The sequence below is a fragment of the Serinus canaria genome, chromosome 27 (assembly GCF_022539315.1).
Source record: "Serinus canaria isolate serCan28SL12 chromosome 27, serCan2020, whole genome shotgun sequence".
In the NCBI taxonomy this organism is placed as follows: Eukaryota; Metazoa; Chordata; class Aves; order Passeriformes; family Fringillidae; genus Serinus; species Serinus canaria.
In genome coordinates this window covers 2509537-2529367 of record NC_066340.1, presented here as the reverse complement: position 1 = coordinate 2529367, position 19831 = coordinate 2509537, and the positions used below count along the sequence as shown (strand labels likewise).

The window sequence follows — 19831 nt, the reverse complement described above, 5'->3', positions numbered from 1 at the left end:
ATCCCCACAGTCCCATAGGATCCATCCCCACAGCCCCACGGGCCCGATCCCGCTTTCCCCACGCGAGGGCGCTGCTCCCAGCACGGCGCACAGGCCCGCCCGGCGCGGCGCGGCCCCTTTAAGAGACTGCGGTGGTGGCGGCGGCGACCGCGTGACGTCACGGCGCTGCCCGGAACTCAGCTGGGTTTCCCGCACGGCTGTTCCCGGCAGTCGGCCCACCCCCGCCCCCTGCACCGCCTCTGCCTAGCGAAGCCCTGCGGCGGGAGGCGGTGTCATCCGGGAATAGCCGGGGGGGCAGCCCCCTATCCGCGCGCCGTGACGCACCATGCAACGACCATGCTGATTGGCTGTCGGAGGCCTGCCGGGGCGGGGCCGCGGGAACGCCGAGCCGCCATTGGCACTAGAACGGTGACGTCACGACAGGGCGGGGCGGGCCCGCAGGAGGTCCGGTCCCTCGGCGCCGCCGGACGCGATCGCCACCGTCACCGGGAGCCGCCGCCCCGCCCGCCGGGACCGCCGGTGAGCGCGGGGGGCGCGGGGGCGCTGCTCTCCGCCGGGAGCTGGTGTCCCCGGGCCGGTTTGGGGTCGGGGCGGGAGCGGGGCGTATCACGGGATAACGCGGGGGGGCCTGTCCCGGCTCCCCGTCACTGGAGGGCCGAGCCGCGGTGCGGAGCGGGGTCGGTCTGTGCGGCCCGGGTGGATCTTCCGGGCCCGGCACGGGGACAGAGCCCGAACCGGCTTCTCGGAGAGCGAAGAGCGTCGGGACCGGCAGGGCCGGGGGAGGTGCGGCACGCCCGGTTGCAGCCGGGGCTGGGCCGAGGCTGCCACGGCCTCGGGGGTCCCGTGCGGAACGGGGATGATGCGGCCGGTCCCGGTGCTGGTAGGACTGGAAGCCGAAAGGGGACCCGGGCACAGCGGGGCTGAAGGAGCTGGCCGGGATCTGCGGGGCTGCGAGCTCAGGGCTGTCACATGCCGCCTGCAGCAGCAGCTCGGAGCCTCCTGCCCGGAGCGGGGCTCGCCTCGGTGGCAGTCCCCGTGGGTGCCGGGTGTGACAGCAGTTGGGTTCTGCAGCTCGGGAGAACGAGCGGCCCAGGAGCACTGCGGGGGCTGGCAGTGCTGCCCACCGCTCCTGCTGCCCGTGTCTGCGTGGGTCCTGTCCCTCGAGCCGTGGGACAGACACCCCCACGTTCCTGTCTGAGGGACACAGCCGCAGGATGGGAGGGTGAGCTGGCCTGGGCCCGCCCCCTGTGCACCTGCAGGGACCGGCCCTGCCTGGGTGCACATCGGGGAGCAGACCTTACTCCCACCCTGCCGGTGATCGCTGTCATTGTCACTGCCCCAGTCTGCTCCATCTGTTTGAGCTGCTGGAGCAGCAGTGGTGGAGCACAGGAGGGGTGTGGGCTGCGTGTCCCCTGCCCTGGGGTGGATGGTGACAGTGTCACTTGCAGCTGCCACAGTGGGTGTTCAGGGATGGACCTTGGAGAGCTGTGATGAGGAACAGCAGGCCAGTGGGGTGATCAGAACTCATGCTGTGGTTGTGAAGTTGCCCAGAGCCATCTCCGTCCTTCTGTTGCAAATCTCTGCATCGCTGTTTTCAACCTCCAAGGCTGGCTTTGAAATTGCTCCAGAGAAGCAGAGCCAAATTCTTCTAGCAGCTTTTCCAAAGTGCTGCCAGAGCGACTGGCTGCCATGTCGAGCAGTTTTCCATCGGGCTGTTGATGGCTCTGTGGAAGAGGGGGCAGCGAGGTGCCTGCTGCTGCTGCAGGGACTCTGTGAAGTGCTGTTGATGGCATCTGTCATAACCCTGTGATGGCACTGTGATGATGTGGCCTGTGCAATGCTGTCAGTGACTGAGCTTCATCCTACTTGTGTCACTGCAGGGACACGGAGTCCTGGGGTCCTTCTTCCTTGGCTTTTTCTAGTGACTCCCCCATACATGTTACCCTAGGGCTCATTGCTTGCTGTGGGGGCACACATGCAGGGTAATCCCAGGTGTGTCCCAGGGATGAGAAGGCAGGCAGAAAGCAGTTACAGGGTTGCTTCCATGGCAGTCCCATTTTAAGTGGGGTGGTTGGAGTGTGCAGAGCTGTCCCAGAGGGTGACACTGTACAGCTGGGCCTGACTTTTGTGTTCTGCCCTTGCAGGAAGATAAAGAAAGATGAACTTTAGCTCTTGATCTACTTTTAGCAGCTCTGCTCTGAGCTCTGGACAGCATGTTTACCTGTGAGCTTGCGTCATGCTGTGTTGATCCTGGTTATATTGGCTGCTTTCTGGCTCCATTCCAGAGATGGAAGAGAGGCAAACCACAGAGATGGGCAAGCCCAGCAGAATCAGAAAGGTTCAACCATCAGATTTTTAACCATGGCTTCCCTTTTGGTGGGGCTGACCAGGCAGAGACTCCTGCGTGGGGTCCCAGGGCTGCCAGGATCAGAGCTTCTTCCATGACAGTGGTGGCTGCTTGTCTCAGGGACCTTTTCCTCCAGGAATGTCAGAGTGCCTTGGGTGGATGCCAGGAGGAGCAGGAGTTTAGTGCTGCAAGCTGGCTCGCCCTGCAGCTGTTTGTGGCAGTGGGAACTGGCTGTGTCCCATCTAAGTGCTGCTGCTGTGTGGCAGCCTGGGAGCTTTGGTGCTCTCAGACTGGGGCTCTAGCACTGCTCTGAAATGCTGAGATTGTGCTTTCAGGTGGAACATCTTGGACCATGGGTGTGGATGTGGCATCTGGTTCTGTTTCTGCAGCAGGTCTGCCTGTGAACCGCTTGGCACCGGGTGCTGCCCAGGTGCCTCCTGTGCCATGCTGCTGCAGCACTGTCCTCCTCAGGGCTGGAAATGCAGCTCTGGCAGGAGCTGGGCTGGGGCAGCAGCAACTGCTGCTGTTTCCGGAGGGGCTGGTGCAGCCCCCCCGCCCCGGGTGCATGGTGCAATAGGAAGCAGGTGCTGAGCTCACTGTCCAGGCGGGGCAATCCCTGCGGGACTGGTGGGCTTTCACTCTGGCCTGGCTTGTGCTTTTGGTGGGTTTCCCCCCAAGCAGCAGTATCACTCATCCAGCAGGAGTGGCCCCCGCAGCTGCATGGGGCAGAGGGAGCATTCCCTGGGCTGCTGCAGCTGAGGACTGGCCACAGAGGGCTGAACCCCCTGTGGAATGGGGGCTCTGCTGTGCTGGACCACAGCTCACAGCCCAGCCCTTGGGCTGCAGCATCACAGAGGCTCTGTCACAACAGGCAGGTCTGACTCCAGGGCTGTAGGAATCTCTTTTCTGCAGGACTTTGCATGGCCACTGGCTCTCTCCTTTCTTGTTCACTTGTTGCTCCATTCAAAGCAGGTTTGGTTCATGTGGACTTCTCTGAGGATTGCACCAGCAGGTTCTAGTTCAAGGTTAATGTCCTGCTCCTGCCTTTGGGGCTGTTCAGTTCTGTAAAGTACTAAAAACCTCTCTTAACTCTCATGTCAGTGTCAATGTCTGTCCCCTCCTGGTGTCTCAGCCCACAGAGGATCTTTCCACTTTCTTTTTGTCACACCCAGACAAATGGGGAAAGAGTCCCTCGGGGGAGGAGGCCACGTAGTGATGCTGCATCACTGAGTGCAGGAACCTTTGGGAAAAGCAAACCACTTTCTGCAGGGAAGTGACTGCTGGTGTCACGCAGAGCTGTGCCTTCATTTGCCAGCACAGCTGGAGTCCCCTTGTTAGTGTCAGCTTGATTTCCATTGATACAAGTCGTGAACTTGAAAATTGCTCCTTCCCTGTTTCTGTAGCTTCCTGGCAGTCTCCGCCTTCCACACTTACTGTAAGCTCCACAGCCACTTCCCTGCCTCCCAGCAGGGCCAACCAGGGGTGCCTTTGAGACCAAATTAAATCCTCATTCCTACCTGTTGCCAGTGCCAGCCTGCCTGTGCCACCTGTCCTGGAGCACCGTACCCTGGTCTCGTGCCCTGGCTGTCTCTAGTTCTGGCCAGAGAGAAGAACCCTTTTCAGGGCATTGCAGCAGTCACAGCTGGGTCCTGGCAGGAGGGAGGCAGGAGCCAGCTCTGAGCCAGCTGTGTTTCCATCCCTCAGGTCTCCCGAGCTGGCCAGGATGGCGCAGTGGAACCAGCTGCAGCAGCTCGACACGCGCTACCTGGAGCAGCTCCACCAGCTCTACAGCGACAGCTTCCCCATGGAGCTCCGGCAGTTCCTGGCCCCCTGGATTGAAAGCCAGGACTGGTAAGGCCTTTTCAAATGCCACTGAGGGGACTTTACTCATAACACCCACCTGCAGGAGCTCAAGCGGGCTGGAGGAACTCTGTTGCTTTCCCCTGGCCCCTGGTGATGGGACTGGTCTCTCTCTCTGGGGCTCATGTGGCATCAAGGGAACGGAGTGGGACTTTGTGCACTGTGTTAGACCCTGGGCCAGGAGAAGCAGGGGGATGTCCCCATAGGGCTGGCTAACACTGACCTCTGTTGTAAAGGGGGCTGACACAGAGCACTGGTGGCTGGATCCTGTCCTTGAGCATGTGGGATGTGCTCACAGACATCAGGTGCTGGTGTGCACCATCTGTCTGGTCTACTTGACCAGATGGTGATTAGTCACCAGCTGGACTCCATCTTAGAGTTCTTTTCCTTCCTAAATGATTCAGTGATTCTGTAAGTTGCACAGGGGATGCTGGGTGTGAGCAGAGCCCCCCTGCTTTACCCCTTGCCCCCTGCCAGGCCCTCAGGGCTCTCCCTCCCCTATAACAGGGCGTATGCTGCCAGCAAGGAGTCACACGCCACGCTGGTGTTCCACAACCTGCTGGGGGAGATTGACCAGCAGTACAGCCGCTTCCTGCAGGAGTCCAACGTCCTCTACCAGCACAACCTGCGTCGCATCAAGCAGTTCCTGCAGGTGAGCTGGGAGCTGCCAGCATGGTGAGGTCTCAGAACTTCTGCTGCTCAGAGTGACCCCGAGATGGGTTAGAAAGTCTCTTCGCAGCCTGGCAGTCAAAGAAGGAGTTAGAACTCTTCAGTTCTTGTTCTCAAGGTTGCTTATTGTTTCTTAGCTATAAAATTCTTTCTCTGGCCTGCCGAGGTCCATTCAGCAGGTCTGACAGAGGCACTCTGGTGTTACCTTTTTATACTAAAAACTACGTGTACATTATTTACCATAGCTTCCCAATACCTATTGCCTGTGTTAGACAGTGAGCTTCTACTCTAAACCAATCCAAAAGTGCCAGCATCACAGCAGAAGATGGAAGCCAAGAAGAAGAAAAAGGAGAAAGGCTGGACACGCCCAGATTCCTCCATCTTGCCCCCTGAACCCCCATTCTAAAAACCCCAAAAAAATCTATTTTTCACCCCATGACAAACTAACTATTATTCTACTTAGACTTTTGTGGCTTGCAGATCCTCATATAAGGTTGGTGATTTTTTCCATGGGTCATAATCAAAGTCACAGGGGTCTTGGGCTCTGTGCCAGGGTCTCTGAGCCCCCTGGCAGGGGCTTGGGCAATCCAGGAGAGCCAGAGGGATGTCCTGAATTCTGACAGTGGAGGAGCTGGTGAGGGTCTGAGCTATTTCTTGGCACAGCTCACCAGCCACAGCCCTGATGTGGAGATCCTAGGGGTTGCCTTGTGCTGCTGACCCTGGGGTGTTTGACTCTTTACAGAGCAGATACTTGGAGAAGCCAATGGAAATCGCCCGCATCGTGGCTCGCTGCCTCTGGGAAGAATCCCGACTCCTCCAGACAGCTGCTACTGCAGCCCAGGTCAGTGGCCAGCTATCCCAGGGCCTCCTGGTCCTGGCCATCCTGATTCCTGACAGCCAGGACATACCCACAGTTCTGGCTGGGTGTGGTGAGCTGGGTGTCTCCATCTCTCCTTTCCTTGACCCTGTGCTGCCCTGGAGCTGATGCTGAAGTGAGCAGCCAGCTGCCAGTGTGTGTTAAGGATGGGTTGAGGACCCCACAGAACCTCCTCAGGCTGGAAGGGAGCATCCCCAGGTTACAGCCTTGTCCTTATGCCCTTCTTGTCCCCTCTGCAGCAAGGGGGACAGGCAACACATCCAACAGCAGCTGTGGTGACAGAGAAGCAGCAGATGCTGGAGCAGCACCTGCAGGATGTCAGGAAGAGGGTGCAGGTATGTGTCTGCCTGGGCACCTTCAGCTCTCTCCACCACAATTCTCTAGTGCTGTGAGTGAAATCACATTTCTTGCCTTCCAGGATCTGGAGCAGAAGATGAAAGTGGTGGAGAATCTCCAAGATGACTTTGATTTTAACTACAAGACTTTGAAAAGCCAAGGAGGTAATGACAGCTCATTAGCATCTGCAAACCACAGTGTGCTCCTGCAAGGGAACTTGTTGGAGAGGTGTTCCAACCTCCACTCCCAGAGGGAATGTGCTCATTCTCAGGGCATTTGCATGGCAATTGGATAAACCTGGTCTTCTGTTTCTGCCAAGGATGCTGCCCTTGGGGAAGGTGAATTGAGCTTGCTGTAAGCACAGCAGTGGGGTGGGGAGGGATTGGCTTCTGTGGGTGCAGGAGAGCCACGTAGGTGCTCAGAGTTGCTTGGAGGCTGTGCCAGATTCCTGCTTGGCTGTAAGGTGCCTGCACTTCGCTGTGCAAGTGTTGTGTTGTTGTGGCACTTAAGAAGGTGCGAAGAGCCCCTGTGTGTGGCTGAAGCTTCTCACCCCTGCACAGACATGCAGGACCTGAATGGGAACAACCAGTCAGTGACCCGGCAGAAGATGCAGCAGCTGGAGCAAATGCTGACAGCACTGGACCAGATGCGCAGGGTAAGTGGGGCAGCTGGCCCTCCAGATTCTCCTGGGTGCAGATCCCTCTTCTTCAGGGTTGGAGTTTGGTAGCTCCTGCATGGCCAGAACCAGGAGCAGTGCAGCAAGCACAGCCCTGAGTGACTTCTTCCTTGCCTATGAATGTGAAACTTGTGGGTCTGTGGAGGAAGTCACAGTGTGCTGAAGGTTCTGCTTTCTCTCTTGGCAGGGCATAGTGAGTGAGCTGGCTGGGCTGCTGTCAGCCATGGAGTATGTGCAGAAGATGCTGGCAGATGAGGAACTGGCAGACTGGAAGAGGAGACAGCAGATTGCCTGCATTGGTGGCCCACCCAATATCTGCCTGGACAGGCTTGAGAACTGGTGAGAGCTGCCTGGGACTGTGTCAGTGCCCAGAGCAGTGGCACTCAGACACCTGCTGTGGAAATGAGCTCTTGCTCTCTGGAAATGTCTTTGCAAAATGGTTGCATGTGTGAATGTAGCCTGCAGCTTAGAGTGAGCCATGATGGTAGGCATGGTGCTGGAAAGTTGTCCCCAGCTCCATGCCTGGGGGATTCTGAGGCTGCTGAAAAGTTTCTGGCCCTGGAGTCACCTGGGCACATGCAGGTTTTGTTTGTAATGCATGGCCTAGAAAAATGCTCTGGGCTTGGAGCCACAGACACACTCAGTTCTTGACTGGCTTGGCATGGGGAGTGTGTTCTTGCATGGAAAGAGGAGGGCTCTGCAGGCTGGACAGTGTGGGCTTGGCAGCCAGAGCTAATGCTGGTTCTCCCTGCTCCCCTAGGATAACCTCTCTCGCTGAATCACAGCTACAGACCCGGCAGCAGATCAAGAAGTTGGAGGAACTGCAGCAAAAAGTGTCCTATAAGGGCGACCCAATCGTCCAGCACCGGCCCATGCTGGAGGAGCGCATTGTGGAGCTGTTCAGGAACCTGATGAAAAGGTGCTGAAGGCAGGCAGGAGCTGCATGGCTGAGGGTGGGCAGTGAGGTCTGACTGTGGTCTCTGTGCTGTTCCTGCAGTGCTTTTGTGGTGGAGAGGCAGCCCTGCATGCCCATGCACCCTGACCGGCCCCTGGTCATCAAGACGGGTGTGCAGTTCACCACCAAAGTCAGGTGGGTACCTCCCTACAGGTGAGGGAGGGGAGCTGAGCAGGGAGGGCAGCCTGGGGTCACTCTCTGAAGATGCTGCTGCAGATGCAGCCCCCACGTTATGTGGGGAGCACTGGTGCTGGGAAGGGATGGATATCAGCAGGATAGATCCCAGAGGGATGATCCCAGTGGGCTGGAGTGTTGCCCACATGACTCAGTGCAGGGCTGGCTGGGGATCTGCCATGTTCCTGGAGGCAGCTGGGTTCTGGTAAATCCTGTTGTGGGGGTGGGAAGCATCAGCATATCTCTGGCCAGCTGCTGCTCAGCCTGGGCCGTGTTCCCTGCCATGCTCTGACACCAGGCTCTGCCTGGAGCTTCCTTGCCCTTTCCCAGCTGTGCCTCCATGGCAGTCCCAGGGTAGTGTGGATGGTGTTTGTTCAGAGCCTGGTGTGGGCCGTCAGCAGCCCAAACGAGCTCCTCAGGATGCTCAGGGGAGTACCAGCACCTCCCTGCTTCTGGGGACAGTTGCCAGGGCTAACATGTCCCAGGCCCATGTGAAGGTGTGCCCAGGGATGCCAGAGGAGCTGGTCCATGCTGCTGGCTGTGCCAGGTGCCCTGTGGAACAGGAGCAGTTTCTGTGCACAGCATGTTCATGCTCTGTGTCTGCTGACTCTTGCAGGTTGTTGGTCAAGTTTCCAGAGCTGAACTATCAGCTGAAAATCAAAGTCTGCATTGACAAGTGAGTTCTGTTCTTCCCTTCCAGTGGCCCTGGGTGGGGTAACTGGGATGGGACTGATTGCTGCTGCCCCTGGATTGGCCTCAGTCTCCACAACGAGGGCCAGTGTGGGTCCCAGTTGAAGAAGAGGGTGCAGGGTGTTGCTGAGTTCTGAGGGTTCACCCCATGTTGGGGAAGGCCTGTGGGGCTCATGGGACTTGTGCTGGGATGCAGCTGGCACCACACACCAGCTTGTCTGCATCAGAGTGGGAAGGGCCACTGCCATGACCTGGTGTCTTTTCCCCCTTTTCTAGGGACTCTGGGGATGTTGCTGCACTTCGGGGGTAAGTGCTCTGTTTGCTTTGTCCTTGTTTCTGCTTTTATATTCCTGGCAAACATCCTACCAGACATTCACTCCAAGACTGCCCTGAAAGCCTCACTCTTTCCTCTTCCCAGGTCCCGGAAGTTTAACATCCTGGGGACCAACACCAAGGTCATGAACATGGAGGAGTCAAACAATGGCAGCCTCTCAGCAGAGTTCAAACACCTGGTGGGTACCATGAGCTCCTGAGCTGCTCCTGTGCAGCCAGGCGTCATTGTGGTGCTGCTGCAGCCTGTCCCTCTCTCTGCAGACCCTACGGGAGCAGCGCTGTGGGAATGGAGGCCGAGCCAACTGTGATGTGAGTGTCAGGGGCCCTGGGAGGGTGCCTGGCCATTGACAGGGGCAGCTGAGCTGGGAGGGAATGCAGGGGGTCCACCAGCACCAACTGGCACATGGGCAGCTTGCCAGGCCAGCCCCAGCAGCTGTGCTGGGCCTGGTGGTTGTGTGTTGGGGTGGGGGTGGGAGTCTTGTGGTGCTCATGGTATCCCCTTCTGCCCCAGGCCTCGCTGATAGTCACTGAGGAGCTGCATCTCATCACTTTTGAGACAGAGGTGTATCACCAGGGGCTGAAGATTGACCTAGAGGTGAGGCATGGGTCACTGCCTTTCACTACCACAGATGTGGGTGGAGCCCTGGCAGTTGTCCCAACCCATGGTGACATCCTCCCTTTGCAGACCCACTCGCTGCCTGTGGTGGTCATCTCCAACATCTGCCAGATGCCCAATGCCTGGGCATCCATCCTGTGGTACAACATGCTGACCAACAACCCCAAGGTAGGGCTGGTGTGGGAGGGCAGCAGGGCAGGTGTCAGGATGGGGGTGTCGCAGTGAGAGAGGGAAACTGAGGCTGAGGCAGTACCTGGCCCTGCTCCTGTCCCATGTCCCACTCAGGGCTGTGTGTTCCCTCGTGCAGAACGTGAACTTCTTCACCAAGCCCCCCATTGGGACCTGGGACCAGGTGGCAGAGGTGCTGAGCTGGCAGTTCTCCTCCACCACGAAGCGCGGGCTCAGCATTGAGCAGCTGACCACGCTGGCAGAGAAACTGCTGGGTAAGAGTGGGCTGACGTGGCAGGGTGTCCTGCCCATCCCTGTTGTCCCCTGGCGTGATTGCCCACCTGTACATGTCATCCAAGAGTGGTGTCCTGTGTTTGGCCTGAGAGCTTTTGGCCTGAGTAATTTTCAGGTGCTTGGTTTTCTCCCAAATGGCACAAACCCTGGAAACTGTGTCTTTGGAAGGATAACTCTATTTAAATGGTTGTGTTCTTTTTTTTCTCTTCCAGGACCAGGTGTGAATTACTCTGGCTGTCAGATCACCTGGGCCAAGTTCTGCAAGGTAGAATTTCCTCTCTTCCCTGAGCACGTTCCATTGGCTGTTCCCTTCTTTCAAGCTGTGCTAGCAGCCTCTCTGCCTTTTCCTCAGGAGAACATGGCTGGCAAAGGCTTCTCTTTCTGGGTCTGGCTGGACAACATCATTGACTTGGTGAAGAAGTACATCCTGGCACTGTGGAACGAAGGGTGAGTGCCAGCCCAGAGCCTGAGGTTAGGCTGGGCCTTGGAAGGGGTCCCACAGGTTCCACCCTGATGGCCTGGGGTGCTTGTCCATGTGCCAGGTATGCTGTCCTGGGATACTTTTTGCTGGTTCAGCAAGAAAACTCACCTGGGAATCCATAAAATGTCAGTGGCCAGGCTGAGTTCTCTTCTTGAGCAGAGCTGGCAGGACTTACATCCTGGAGGAGCTGCTCCTGTGCCCTGACCCCCATTTGTTGTTCCTGCTTCCTCCTGCCCAGGTACATCATGGGGTTCATCAGCAAGGAGCGGGAGCGAGCCATCCTGAGCACCAAGCCCCCAGGGACCTTTCTGCTGCGCTTCAGTGAGAGCAGCAAGGAAGGTGGCATCACCTTCACCTGGGTGGAGAAGGACATCAGTGGTATGAGCTCTACCCCGAGTGCCTGGCTTGGCATTCCAGGTTCCAGAGGGGTCTTGGATGCCCTGATAAGCACTTGTCCTTTGTCCTTGTCCCAACAAGCTGTCTGTGTGGGTTAACCTGGAGCATGTCTGTCCTTAGCTGGTCTTTGCCTTCTGGGTGTTTGTGCCCACATGCTGCCGATAGGGCAGTTTTCTATGGCACTGAACACAGTCAGGTCCCAGTCCTGCCCTGGGGTCTGCTGTGTGCCCCAGGCCCATCTTGTCCCTACTGCTCTGGGGGTGTCTGAAGGTAGCCCTGCCTTTGTTCTGTGCCAAAATTCTCCTTCCTTGCACAGGGAAGACACAGATCCAGTCGGTGGAGCCTTACACCAAGCAGCAGCTGAACAACATGTCCTTTGCTGAGATCATCATGGGCTACAAGATCATGGATGCCACCAACATCCTGGTGTCCCCTCTGGTGTACCTATACCCAGACATCCCCAAGGAGGAGGCATTTGGGAAGTACTGCCGCTCCGAGAGCCAGGAACACTCGGAAGCCACGGACTCAGGTAGTCGTTGACTTTCTGTGGCTCCTTTGTCACAGGGACAGCACTGGCTGTCACCAACCAGGACCCTGTGCCACTCCTGGAGGGCACAGTCACAGTGTGGGACCAGCCATGGGGCAGAGGGTGGGCACTGCCTGTTCTGTGGGGCAGAGAGAAGGATTTGTCCTTGGGTGGCTGATAACGAAACTTCTCCCTTGCAGGTGCTGCTCCGTACCTGAAGACCAAGTTCATCTGTGTCACCCCGTGAGTGTTCCTGGGAGTTTCAGTCACTGCTTGGGGGGGTGTTTGTGTGCTCAGCCATGCTTGACAGAGAGGTTTCCTTCCTTTCTTTCCACCTCTATCAGAGCTTTGCTTGGTTACTGTGGGGTTCCCAGCGTGGGGTGACGGTGGGGGCTGAGCCAGGCTCCGGCTGCTGCCCAAACCACAGCCCTTTTCTTCCCCTCCGGGGCCCCTTTCCTCTGGAGAGCTCTGGGGGCCGCCGGGGGGCCCCTCAGCGGGTAGAGGGGGTGTTAGAGAGCTCTGACCAGGCTCTGACTGCGGAGCTTTCTGTGCTTCTCCCTCGGACAGCACCTCCTTCAGCAACACCATCGACCTGCCCATGTCCCCGCGCACCCTGGACTCGCTCATGCAGTTCGGCAACAGCAGCGAGGGCGCGGAGAGCAACGCGGGCGGGCAGTTTGGTGAGTCGGGGGGGGCTCCAGGGGGCCCTGGCTGCCACCCCACACCCAGGGCCCCGTAACCCTGGCTGTGTCTGCCCGCAGAGTCGCTGACCTTCGATATGGAGCTGACCCCAGAGTGTGCGTCCTCGCCCATGTGAGGGGCTGCACCGGCGCGCGGGGCCCGCCCTGGGCTCGGCTCTGCCTTCCCACCTCCAGAGCGCTCCCCTGGATTTGTCCCACTCGGCTGCAGCTGCTCCAGGCCCGCCCTCGGGAACTGCTGGGGGCCAGGGTCCCTGCATGGGTCAGGTCCTCACCTAACCCAACAGCGCAGCCCCTCTCTGGGGTGGTGCAGCTCATCTCTGGGGGAGGGGGATGAACCTTTTTCTATTTCCTTCCATAACAGTTTTCTATTATTTTTGCTCATTCAAGTGCCTATTTGCCTCCGATTGCAGCCACAGTTCCTACAAACGCTTCCACAGCCCCGGTCCCTGGGGGGCTGGAAGGTCCCCCTTCCTGCTGGAAGCTGCTGCCCTGACTGCCCCCACCCAAACCTACAAATCTGGAATTGAAGAGGGGATTGGCCCTGTGGCAGGGTCTGCCCTGCTGCTCCCAGCACCTCCTAGAGCTTGCTGGGTGCTGGGATGAGTCCCCTCTCTGCACCCACCTGGCCCCGGTTTTGGCCAGGATGACCAGGACAGGGCTTGGAGCTGCAGGTGGATGTATCCAGGTGCTCCCACCCTTGACTCAGCAGGCACTGCCCCTGCTGGACTCAGCCTGGGTTTGCTGGGAGCCCAGAGGTTCAGGAGCTGCTTGTGCTTGTCCCTAGCTTCCTGCTTTGGGCACAGTGGTCTTGTCAATGCCAGCAGCCTGGGCTCCATTTGGGATGGCTGGTGTCCCTGGGGTAGGGCAGTGCTGCTACCCAGTAATGGCACCTGTGTGTGAACAGCATTTGCAGCTGTGGCCCATTTTGGGAGCTGAGTGAAGCCATGGGGCTGTCCTGGCTTTGCTGTGGCCAGGCTGGTGCTGGGAGCACGGTCTTCATTTCAGCACTGTGCTGAGTTAGACCAGTTGGACCCTGGGGAATTGGGGGAGCCAGCATGGCTGACAGTGGGGCACCTGGCCTGTCCCTTTCTCTCTGGGTTGTGAGGGGCCAGACATGGGGTCTGCAGCTTCATGTGGCATTTCTGTTGGAGGTTGGCCCTCAAAGTTAAGGTGGGAAGGGTCAAGAGTTGAAGGGAGCAGGTGGATGTGAGGAGAGGAACCTGTTGTGGGGCAGTGCAGGACAGTGTCAGGGGTGTTGTGAAGGGCAGATGTCCTGACTTTTGGGGGGGTTGGTGGTTGTGGTCCTGCATTTAACAGAATTGGGAGAACCCTCCTGCCCTTTCCATGCAGTGGGCAAACAGACACGGATGAGCAGTGGAGGGGTGGGGGAGGCAGTGGGAGAGCTGCTCCCTCTGAGTTGCATCACAGCTGCTGGGCAGGGAACCAGAGGGCAAGGGGGAGGATCCTCGTGGCTGTGGGGTCTGGGAAAGCCCCTCCAAGTTGTGTGGGAGCAGTAGGGGGTCCGTGGCTGGCCCTGGGGATGCCCAGGGGCGATGAGGGCCCTTGGCCCCTCTGCTCGCTCACTGCCTCCGGCCGCAGTCCCTGGCAACATTCAATACTGTAAAAAAATTTTATTTTTTTGTATATTTTATTGCTGTATCTACAGGCTTTAACTTTCTCCAAAATAAAGGCCCTGAAGCGACGTGCTCTGGGGTGTGAGCTTGGCTCTGCCTGCGGCACCCACCTGACCCTGCTCCGGGAACTGGGGCCTCCTTCAGCGCAATTCGGCCCCGGTGCCGCCGCTGCGGTTTGCTCGGCGCGAGCGGCCCCGGCGCCTGCCCGGCAGGCGTGGGCAGCTGCCCCTTCCCGGGGCTGCGGGGCCCTTCCCAGGGCAGGCAGGGGGCAGTGGCCCTGCCCCAGCCCGTGGCTGCTTTCTCTGCCCCAGAGACGTGCCCGGGTCTCCTCCAGTTGTGTAAAGGAAATGCCGGTGCCAGCGTGGGAGGACATGGCTGCGCTGGGGCCCCGCTCTGGCTGCTCTCAGCCCGGGCTGGCTGGGGCTGCAGAGGGGCCCCTGCCAGTGCTTCTGCCCTGGGGGGCGATGGGCTGAAGCTGGGGCTGGGGGCAGTGGGTGCCAGGTAGTGCAGGGCACGGCTGGATCGGTGTGTGAGGCTGGGAGCGCTGGCTGGTGACAGTGACACGCTTTGCACACGCAGCCCTGGTGGATCCCATCCCAGCACTTGCATCCTAGCCATCTGCAATACCACGTGGATGTGATGAGAGGAACCATGAACAGGATCATTCCAGGGTTTGTGCTCTGATGAGGGCAAGAGGGAGAGATTATTTCTCTGTCAGAGCAGGATTAAGAGGATTGTTCATGCAGGTCATGTGGAACTGGCTGTGCTGCATCATTTGAGGCGCTGGAGGTGCACTGGAGCCTTCTCTGCCCTCTGTGTGCCTGGCAGCATCCTGCTCCGGGCTGAGCTGACCATGTCCCTGCTTCGGGAACCTGCTCCCCTGCATTTCACTGTCAAACCAAACCAGGGCTCTGCCCAGGCCCCACAAACTCATTCCTGCTTTCAAGGCAGCTGTGTTGGATCACAGCCTGTCTCAGTGGTGCAGCCCAGGGTGCTGCAGGTGGAGGGCAGCTCACAAAGGAATGAGGCCCAGCCCATCAGCAGGGACCTCCTTCTCCTGCCCGGGAGAACCAGCTCCCCTCTGACTGCTGCAGGATGGGGTTTAGAACCCAGGACTAAGGAATTTTTTTACACATCTGAAACCCTTGGCGTTGCCACAACCATGTGGTGTCAGGAACATGGTGTTTGATGCCCTATTCCTGCAGATCAGGGGTTCCTTACCTCCCTGGGCCCACTGTGCCCCTGTTGGCACCTGCCCCAGCCCTGAGTGATGGGGTCAAGGGGCCACTGCTTCCACCTTGGAGCTCCTGCTGTCAATGCTCTGGGGACCAGCAGGCTGAGAGCTCCTGGAGCCTGATGGGCAGCAGGAGAAAGTGCCCAGGGTAGGTCCCTGTGCTGGGCTGGAGAAACCCCTGCAGCATCAGCAGCAACTGGGGCAAGGGATGCTTGCCAACATCCTGTCTCCCTCCTTCTGCCCCAGTCAGCCCTGCAGCCCTTGCTTTCTGCCTGTGCTGGGGCAGGAGGTTGTTTGTGGCTCCAAAAGGAGGTCACAGGCTTTGCTCCTTGCCCAGGGCCACAGCACAGTGGGGAGGAGTGGGGACGGTGTCTGAGCCAAGCGTGCAAACGGATTAGGGGTTTCCAAATGCAGATAATCCTCTTGGGATGCGTGACAGGCACAGGGCAGCCCTGTGGGGATGGGCAGCCACCTGCCAGGGCAGCCCTGGACCAGGGGCAGTCCTGAGCAGGGGCTCGTGCAGGGTCCCACTGGTACCTGGGGTGTCTGAGCTGTGCAATATTGACAGTCCTTGGGAATAAGGCAGCAGACAGGGATTAGAGAGGACACAGTTTATCTGCAGCTCCAGGGCCAAGCAGCTGAATTAACAGGGCTGCAGTGAGGGGTGGGAGGCAGAGATTCCCCAGGACTCAGCTGCCACCTGGCCTGAGGGTCTCCTCTGCCCTCCCAGGTTCTGGGTAGGATCTTCCCAGAGCAACACATGCTGAGCTGCAGAGCACATGCCACTGCTGGCCAAGCCAAGAGCCATCCCAATCCCTGCTTCCAGTGCTCAGAACACAACAGTCAAATAAATATTGCATCACACTCAGATAAATATACAGCAGAGAAGAGCCAAGCAGTGGTGGCTTCCACTGCCACATGTGGCAGAGGTCAGACCCAGAGCTCCAGCCCAGTGTGATCTCCAAAAACACCACCTCCCAGCCATTCCAGGAGGACACAACCTGCCTGTTTCCCTATAGGTGTCCCATCCTGGCTCACAATGTAGCATCTGGCTGTGGTGGCACCAGCACCAAGGGCTCTGCTCATCCTGACATGGGGTGAAGGGCCCTGTCCCTGGTGCAGCTGCTGGACTGGGCTGACCTGTGGCAGCACGTTGGTGGCTGGAGCAGCTGGGACTGAGTGGTTACTGTGGCAACCTGAGCTCTGTAAGGGAGAGCAGGGATGCAGGGAGAGGGCAGGGATGCATGGGGATGTGCAGGGATGTTGGGATGCACCAGCATGGGGTGGGGGCCAAGTGCAGCCCTGGTGCATGTGCTCCTGATGCCCCCAGCCAGCCCTGGCACTGGGGTAGGCATGAGATGATTGTGCCCTTGTTCTCAGCTGGGCTGTGGGTGCTGCAGGGTCCCCTCAGGTGCAGAGATACTCACTGAGCTGATGGGGGGTTCTGGTGACCTCTGCAGACCCAGTAGGGCTCTCACTCTCCTGGTTGTTTCAGCAGCAGAAACTGGATGTTCTTTCCTAGCTGGAGGAACTATGGAGTCTTTGCCCAAGCAATGGCACTGCTTGGCTGCTGAGGCCAAGTGTTTGCTGGGTTGTTCCCAGCCATATCCGAGTGGCTGAAAGCAGAGGTTTCCTGTGGAAATTCCCCCTTGGACAAAATGTCATTTCCATTTTTTTGCTGGAGCAGATCATCCCCTCCTCCTGGCACTAGGCACAACCAGGCTGAGCCTGTGCCAATGACAAACATCTCTGGTGCCCCCACTTTGCCCTGCCCACAGCTCCAAGTTGTGTGCTGCCCATGGGTGGCCGGGTTCTGGCAGGGTTTGTAGTGCTGCCCTGTCCCCCTCACTCTTCCCAGGCTGCCTCTTGCAGAAGCAGCAGGGCTGGAACCCCGCAGGGCCCGTCCACACTGGCTCTCCAGTGGGACCTTTGTGGGAACATGAGAATCTGTGACTAATGTGGGGATTCATCTGTTTCACATTAACTGGGCTGGATTATCACGACGGGGTTTTGAGACCTGGGAGTGTGAGGGATGCAGAGCAGGGATGGGATGGGGCTGGGCTCCCCCATGAGATCCTGCTTCCCGGTAAGAAGGAGAGGATGGAGCTGAGGCCATGTCCTGCCCGCAGGTGACGTGGTTGGGTGTTTGTGCTTTGCCCAAGCACTCAGCACATCCCGGCAGCAGCAGGGAGCATTGCAGAGGAGCCTCGCATACAGGATGTGCCCGGAGAGCAGTAGCCAAAAGCGTCAGGACCTCTCCAGAGCCGCCTAAATAAATGTTTCCACTCCTGAGAAATAATTAAGACCCTTGAGATGCCACTTAGAGAGAAAGGCCGTTCCGCCTGCACTCTTTGCTCTCCTGCTCCAAACACAGAGGCAATTTTCTCGGAAATCCATTAGGAAGCTCCAGACTCCCTCTGTCCCCGGAATGCGCGGCGTCATTCGGCATCCTGCTGAGCTCATGTGAGGTGGCCATGCGTCCGGCTGCTGCTCAGCTTGGATAATGCTCACCTTCCCAGAGGCTTCTGAGACTTTCTGAGGCACAAAGAGAGCCAGGGCAGAGCTAAGATCGCTTCAAGGCATCGCTGGGGTGGAGCTGGGGCAGTTCCAGGGCAGATCCAGGGGCAGCCTCTCCATCAGTCACTGCTGCAGTCACTGTTCTTCTGTTTTTTTCCTCTGGAAAGGAAGAATTTCTCCTGGTAACATCCTCACCAGCCAACTCGGAGTTTTCCTTGGGACCTGGCGAAAACAAATTGTGATTGGATTGGATTGGATTTTATTGGATTCCATTTGGCCTCTCAGCATGCAGCGCTCTCCACTTTCTCTCCCAACACTAATTTATTTTTCCTTTTTTCCCCCTTCATAGCAGAAAGGGGAGGGAGAAAGGAGGGTGTTTTGTGTTCATCTCCCAGCTCTCCCAAGCATGTGGAGCTGTGCAGGTCTCTGGCACAGGGAGCGCTGTGTCCCTGGGATCCTCCAGATACTTCTGGATCTGTGGTGCCCAGACAGAGCCCCAGCAGCCACAGACATTGTGTGTGACCTTGATTCTCTGGCCTGAGCAGCCAGTGCCCGCCTGGCTGCCTGCTCCAATGGGTTATGTGGGCCAGGGATTGTGAAAGCCGCGTGTCCATGATGCAACTCACCAGAGCAAGAGCGTCCCAGCCAAGCAGGGTGGGCAGGCACCAGGGCCCTGCACGCCTTCTCTGCTGCTTTTCTTCTGTCTCATTGAATACAGACAATCTGGGAGCTGCTGGCTTCACGTTGGCTGCCTGTCCCTGCTTGCCAGGGTCCCAGCTCACCTCTCTGTGAGGTCTGGAGTGAGAGGAGCACTGAGAAGTGCAGCCGGGGCTCTGCTGGCAGCAGCTCAGCAGTGATGTGTCAGCCTTTGTGCGTGAGATTCTCCCAAGCTGGTGAGCGCAGGCAGCAAAACATTTAGTGGGAGCTGGGGGCTGTTTGGGCTGGAGTCACTCATTCAGTCATTCACCAAGGCTGCTCCAGGCACCGAGTGGGGCAAGTTGGAAAGCACCGTTTTGTGGCTGGTGTTTGCATGGAGCAGGTGCTGGGCTGGTGCCTGCCCAGCCCACAGGTATTTATCTCTTGGAAGTGTGGAGCTGGATGAGGCAGCGAGGAGCCCGAGCTGGAGCTGGAGGACTTTAGTACAAGAGCAATAGATAAAAGCAGTAGAGAGGTGGGAACCTGGGGCTGTGCTCTGACACAGTGGCCAAGTGATTTGCAGTTGCTGGTGCACCAGCTGTCTGAGAGAGATCCCGTTCCAGCGCTGGCACGAGGAGAGACGAGCCCCTCCTCCCTGGATTCCCACCGGGGAAGGGTCACCCCTGCTCCTACCAGCCCAGAGCAGGAGAGGGACCTGCGTTTGCTGAATTTCCCTCCGGAGTTTTTTCAGGCCACAGAAGACGAGCTGGTAGCGAAAGTGAAAGCCCAGGAGATCCCATGCGGTGGGTGCAAGCGCTGGGACAGAACGAGCACACCCAGTATTGCTTCCTGCCGCCGCCTCTGCCCATCACCGCACGGCAGCCGCACCCGGGCTGTCCGTCACCGGGGTACCCCTCTGCCCTGGGGTGCCAGTGCTGCCAGGAGGAGTCTGCTGTGCGTGCCAGCTGCGCAAGAGCTCCTCAGGATGCTTTTCTTATGGCCGCTGTTTACTTTCCCTGCTTGAGCAACGGCAGCGGTGCTGGCAGTGCCTTGGATCTCCTCACAGCTTGCAGGGGATGCGGTAACTTGGAAGAACGGGATGCAGCGTCCTGTTCCAGCAGGTGCCTGAGGCTGTGGCAGCACTGGGGATCTTGGCCATGCATGTGGCTGCAGAGTGTCAGCCCAGGCCTGTGGTGGGAACGAGCACTGTGCAGCCAGGTCTGCTTCATGCAGAGGGCCCAATGTCAGCACAAGGCAGCCCTGCAGCCACGTCTGCGGCCACCTGCTACTGATTTAGTCATTCCTGCTTCCAGAACCAGGGGCTACTTTGGGCTTCCCTGGTACTTACTGCCAAATTCTGGTGCTGGTTTGTGTCCTGCCAGAGCTGCTGGTGTTGAAGCTTGAAGCTGTTTTGGATTCTGCCTGTACTTGTTGCTAGTGCCACTACTCACTTATGACACCCTGTGCCATTACCTCGTGCTGGTACTGGTGGCATTAACCTGTGCTGGTGCCCGGTACCGTCACCCAGTGCCACTGCCTGATGCCATTATCCCGTGCCCGGTACCGGCACTGTTACCCGGTGCCCGATGCCCAGTGCCGTCACTCAGTGCCATTATTACCTGGTGCTGTTGCCCAGTGCCTGGTACCGCTCCGTTACCCGGTGCCGTTCCCGGTGCTGGCGGGGGCAGGCGGGGGCGGGGCCGTGGGGGGG

The 19831-nt window shown here is 58.4% G+C and overlaps 1 protein-coding gene and 1 long non-coding RNA gene across 3 annotated transcripts; one reads left to right on the top strand and one right to left on the bottom strand.

Annotated features, from left to right (window-relative positions):
• Positions 1–370: 370 nt before the first annotated feature.
• On the top strand, positions 371–13801 carry STAT3 (signal transducer and activator of transcription 3). 2 transcript variants are annotated; one of them, XM_009096496.4, is made up of 24 exons: positions 371–519; positions 4052–4198; positions 4715–4859; positions 5619–5717; positions 5993–6088; positions 6172–6253; positions 6650–6744; positions 6953–7104; positions 7526–7684; positions 7763–7855; positions 8511–8570; positions 8861–8890; positions 9003–9096; positions 9179–9226; positions 9429–9512; positions 9603–9701; positions 9841–9976; positions 10208–10260; positions 10348–10442; positions 10715–10854; positions 11189–11401; positions 11599–11641; positions 11966–12078; positions 12160–13801. In XM_009096496.4, exons 2-24 carry the CDS (start codon positions 4071–4073, stop codon positions 12213–12215), a joined length of 2313 nt encoding a protein of 770 aa, XP_009094744.1. In that variant the 5' UTR covers positions 371–519; positions 4052–4070; the 3' UTR covers positions 12216–13801. The 2 variants fall into 2 exon arrangements, with proteins under 2 accessions (XP_009094744.1, XP_018776999.1); XM_018921454.3 differs by having other exon boundaries at positions 372–519; positions 11189–11404.
• LOC127060861 (uncharacterized) lies at positions 13023–19806 on the bottom strand. The gene is made up of 2 exons (XR_007780236.1): positions 19740–19806; positions 13023–17706 (listed from the first exon to the last, which is right to left on the bottom strand). It is a non-coding gene; the product is annotated as an uncharacterized LOC127060861 (long non-coding RNA).
• Positions 19807–19831: the final 25 nt, after the last annotated feature.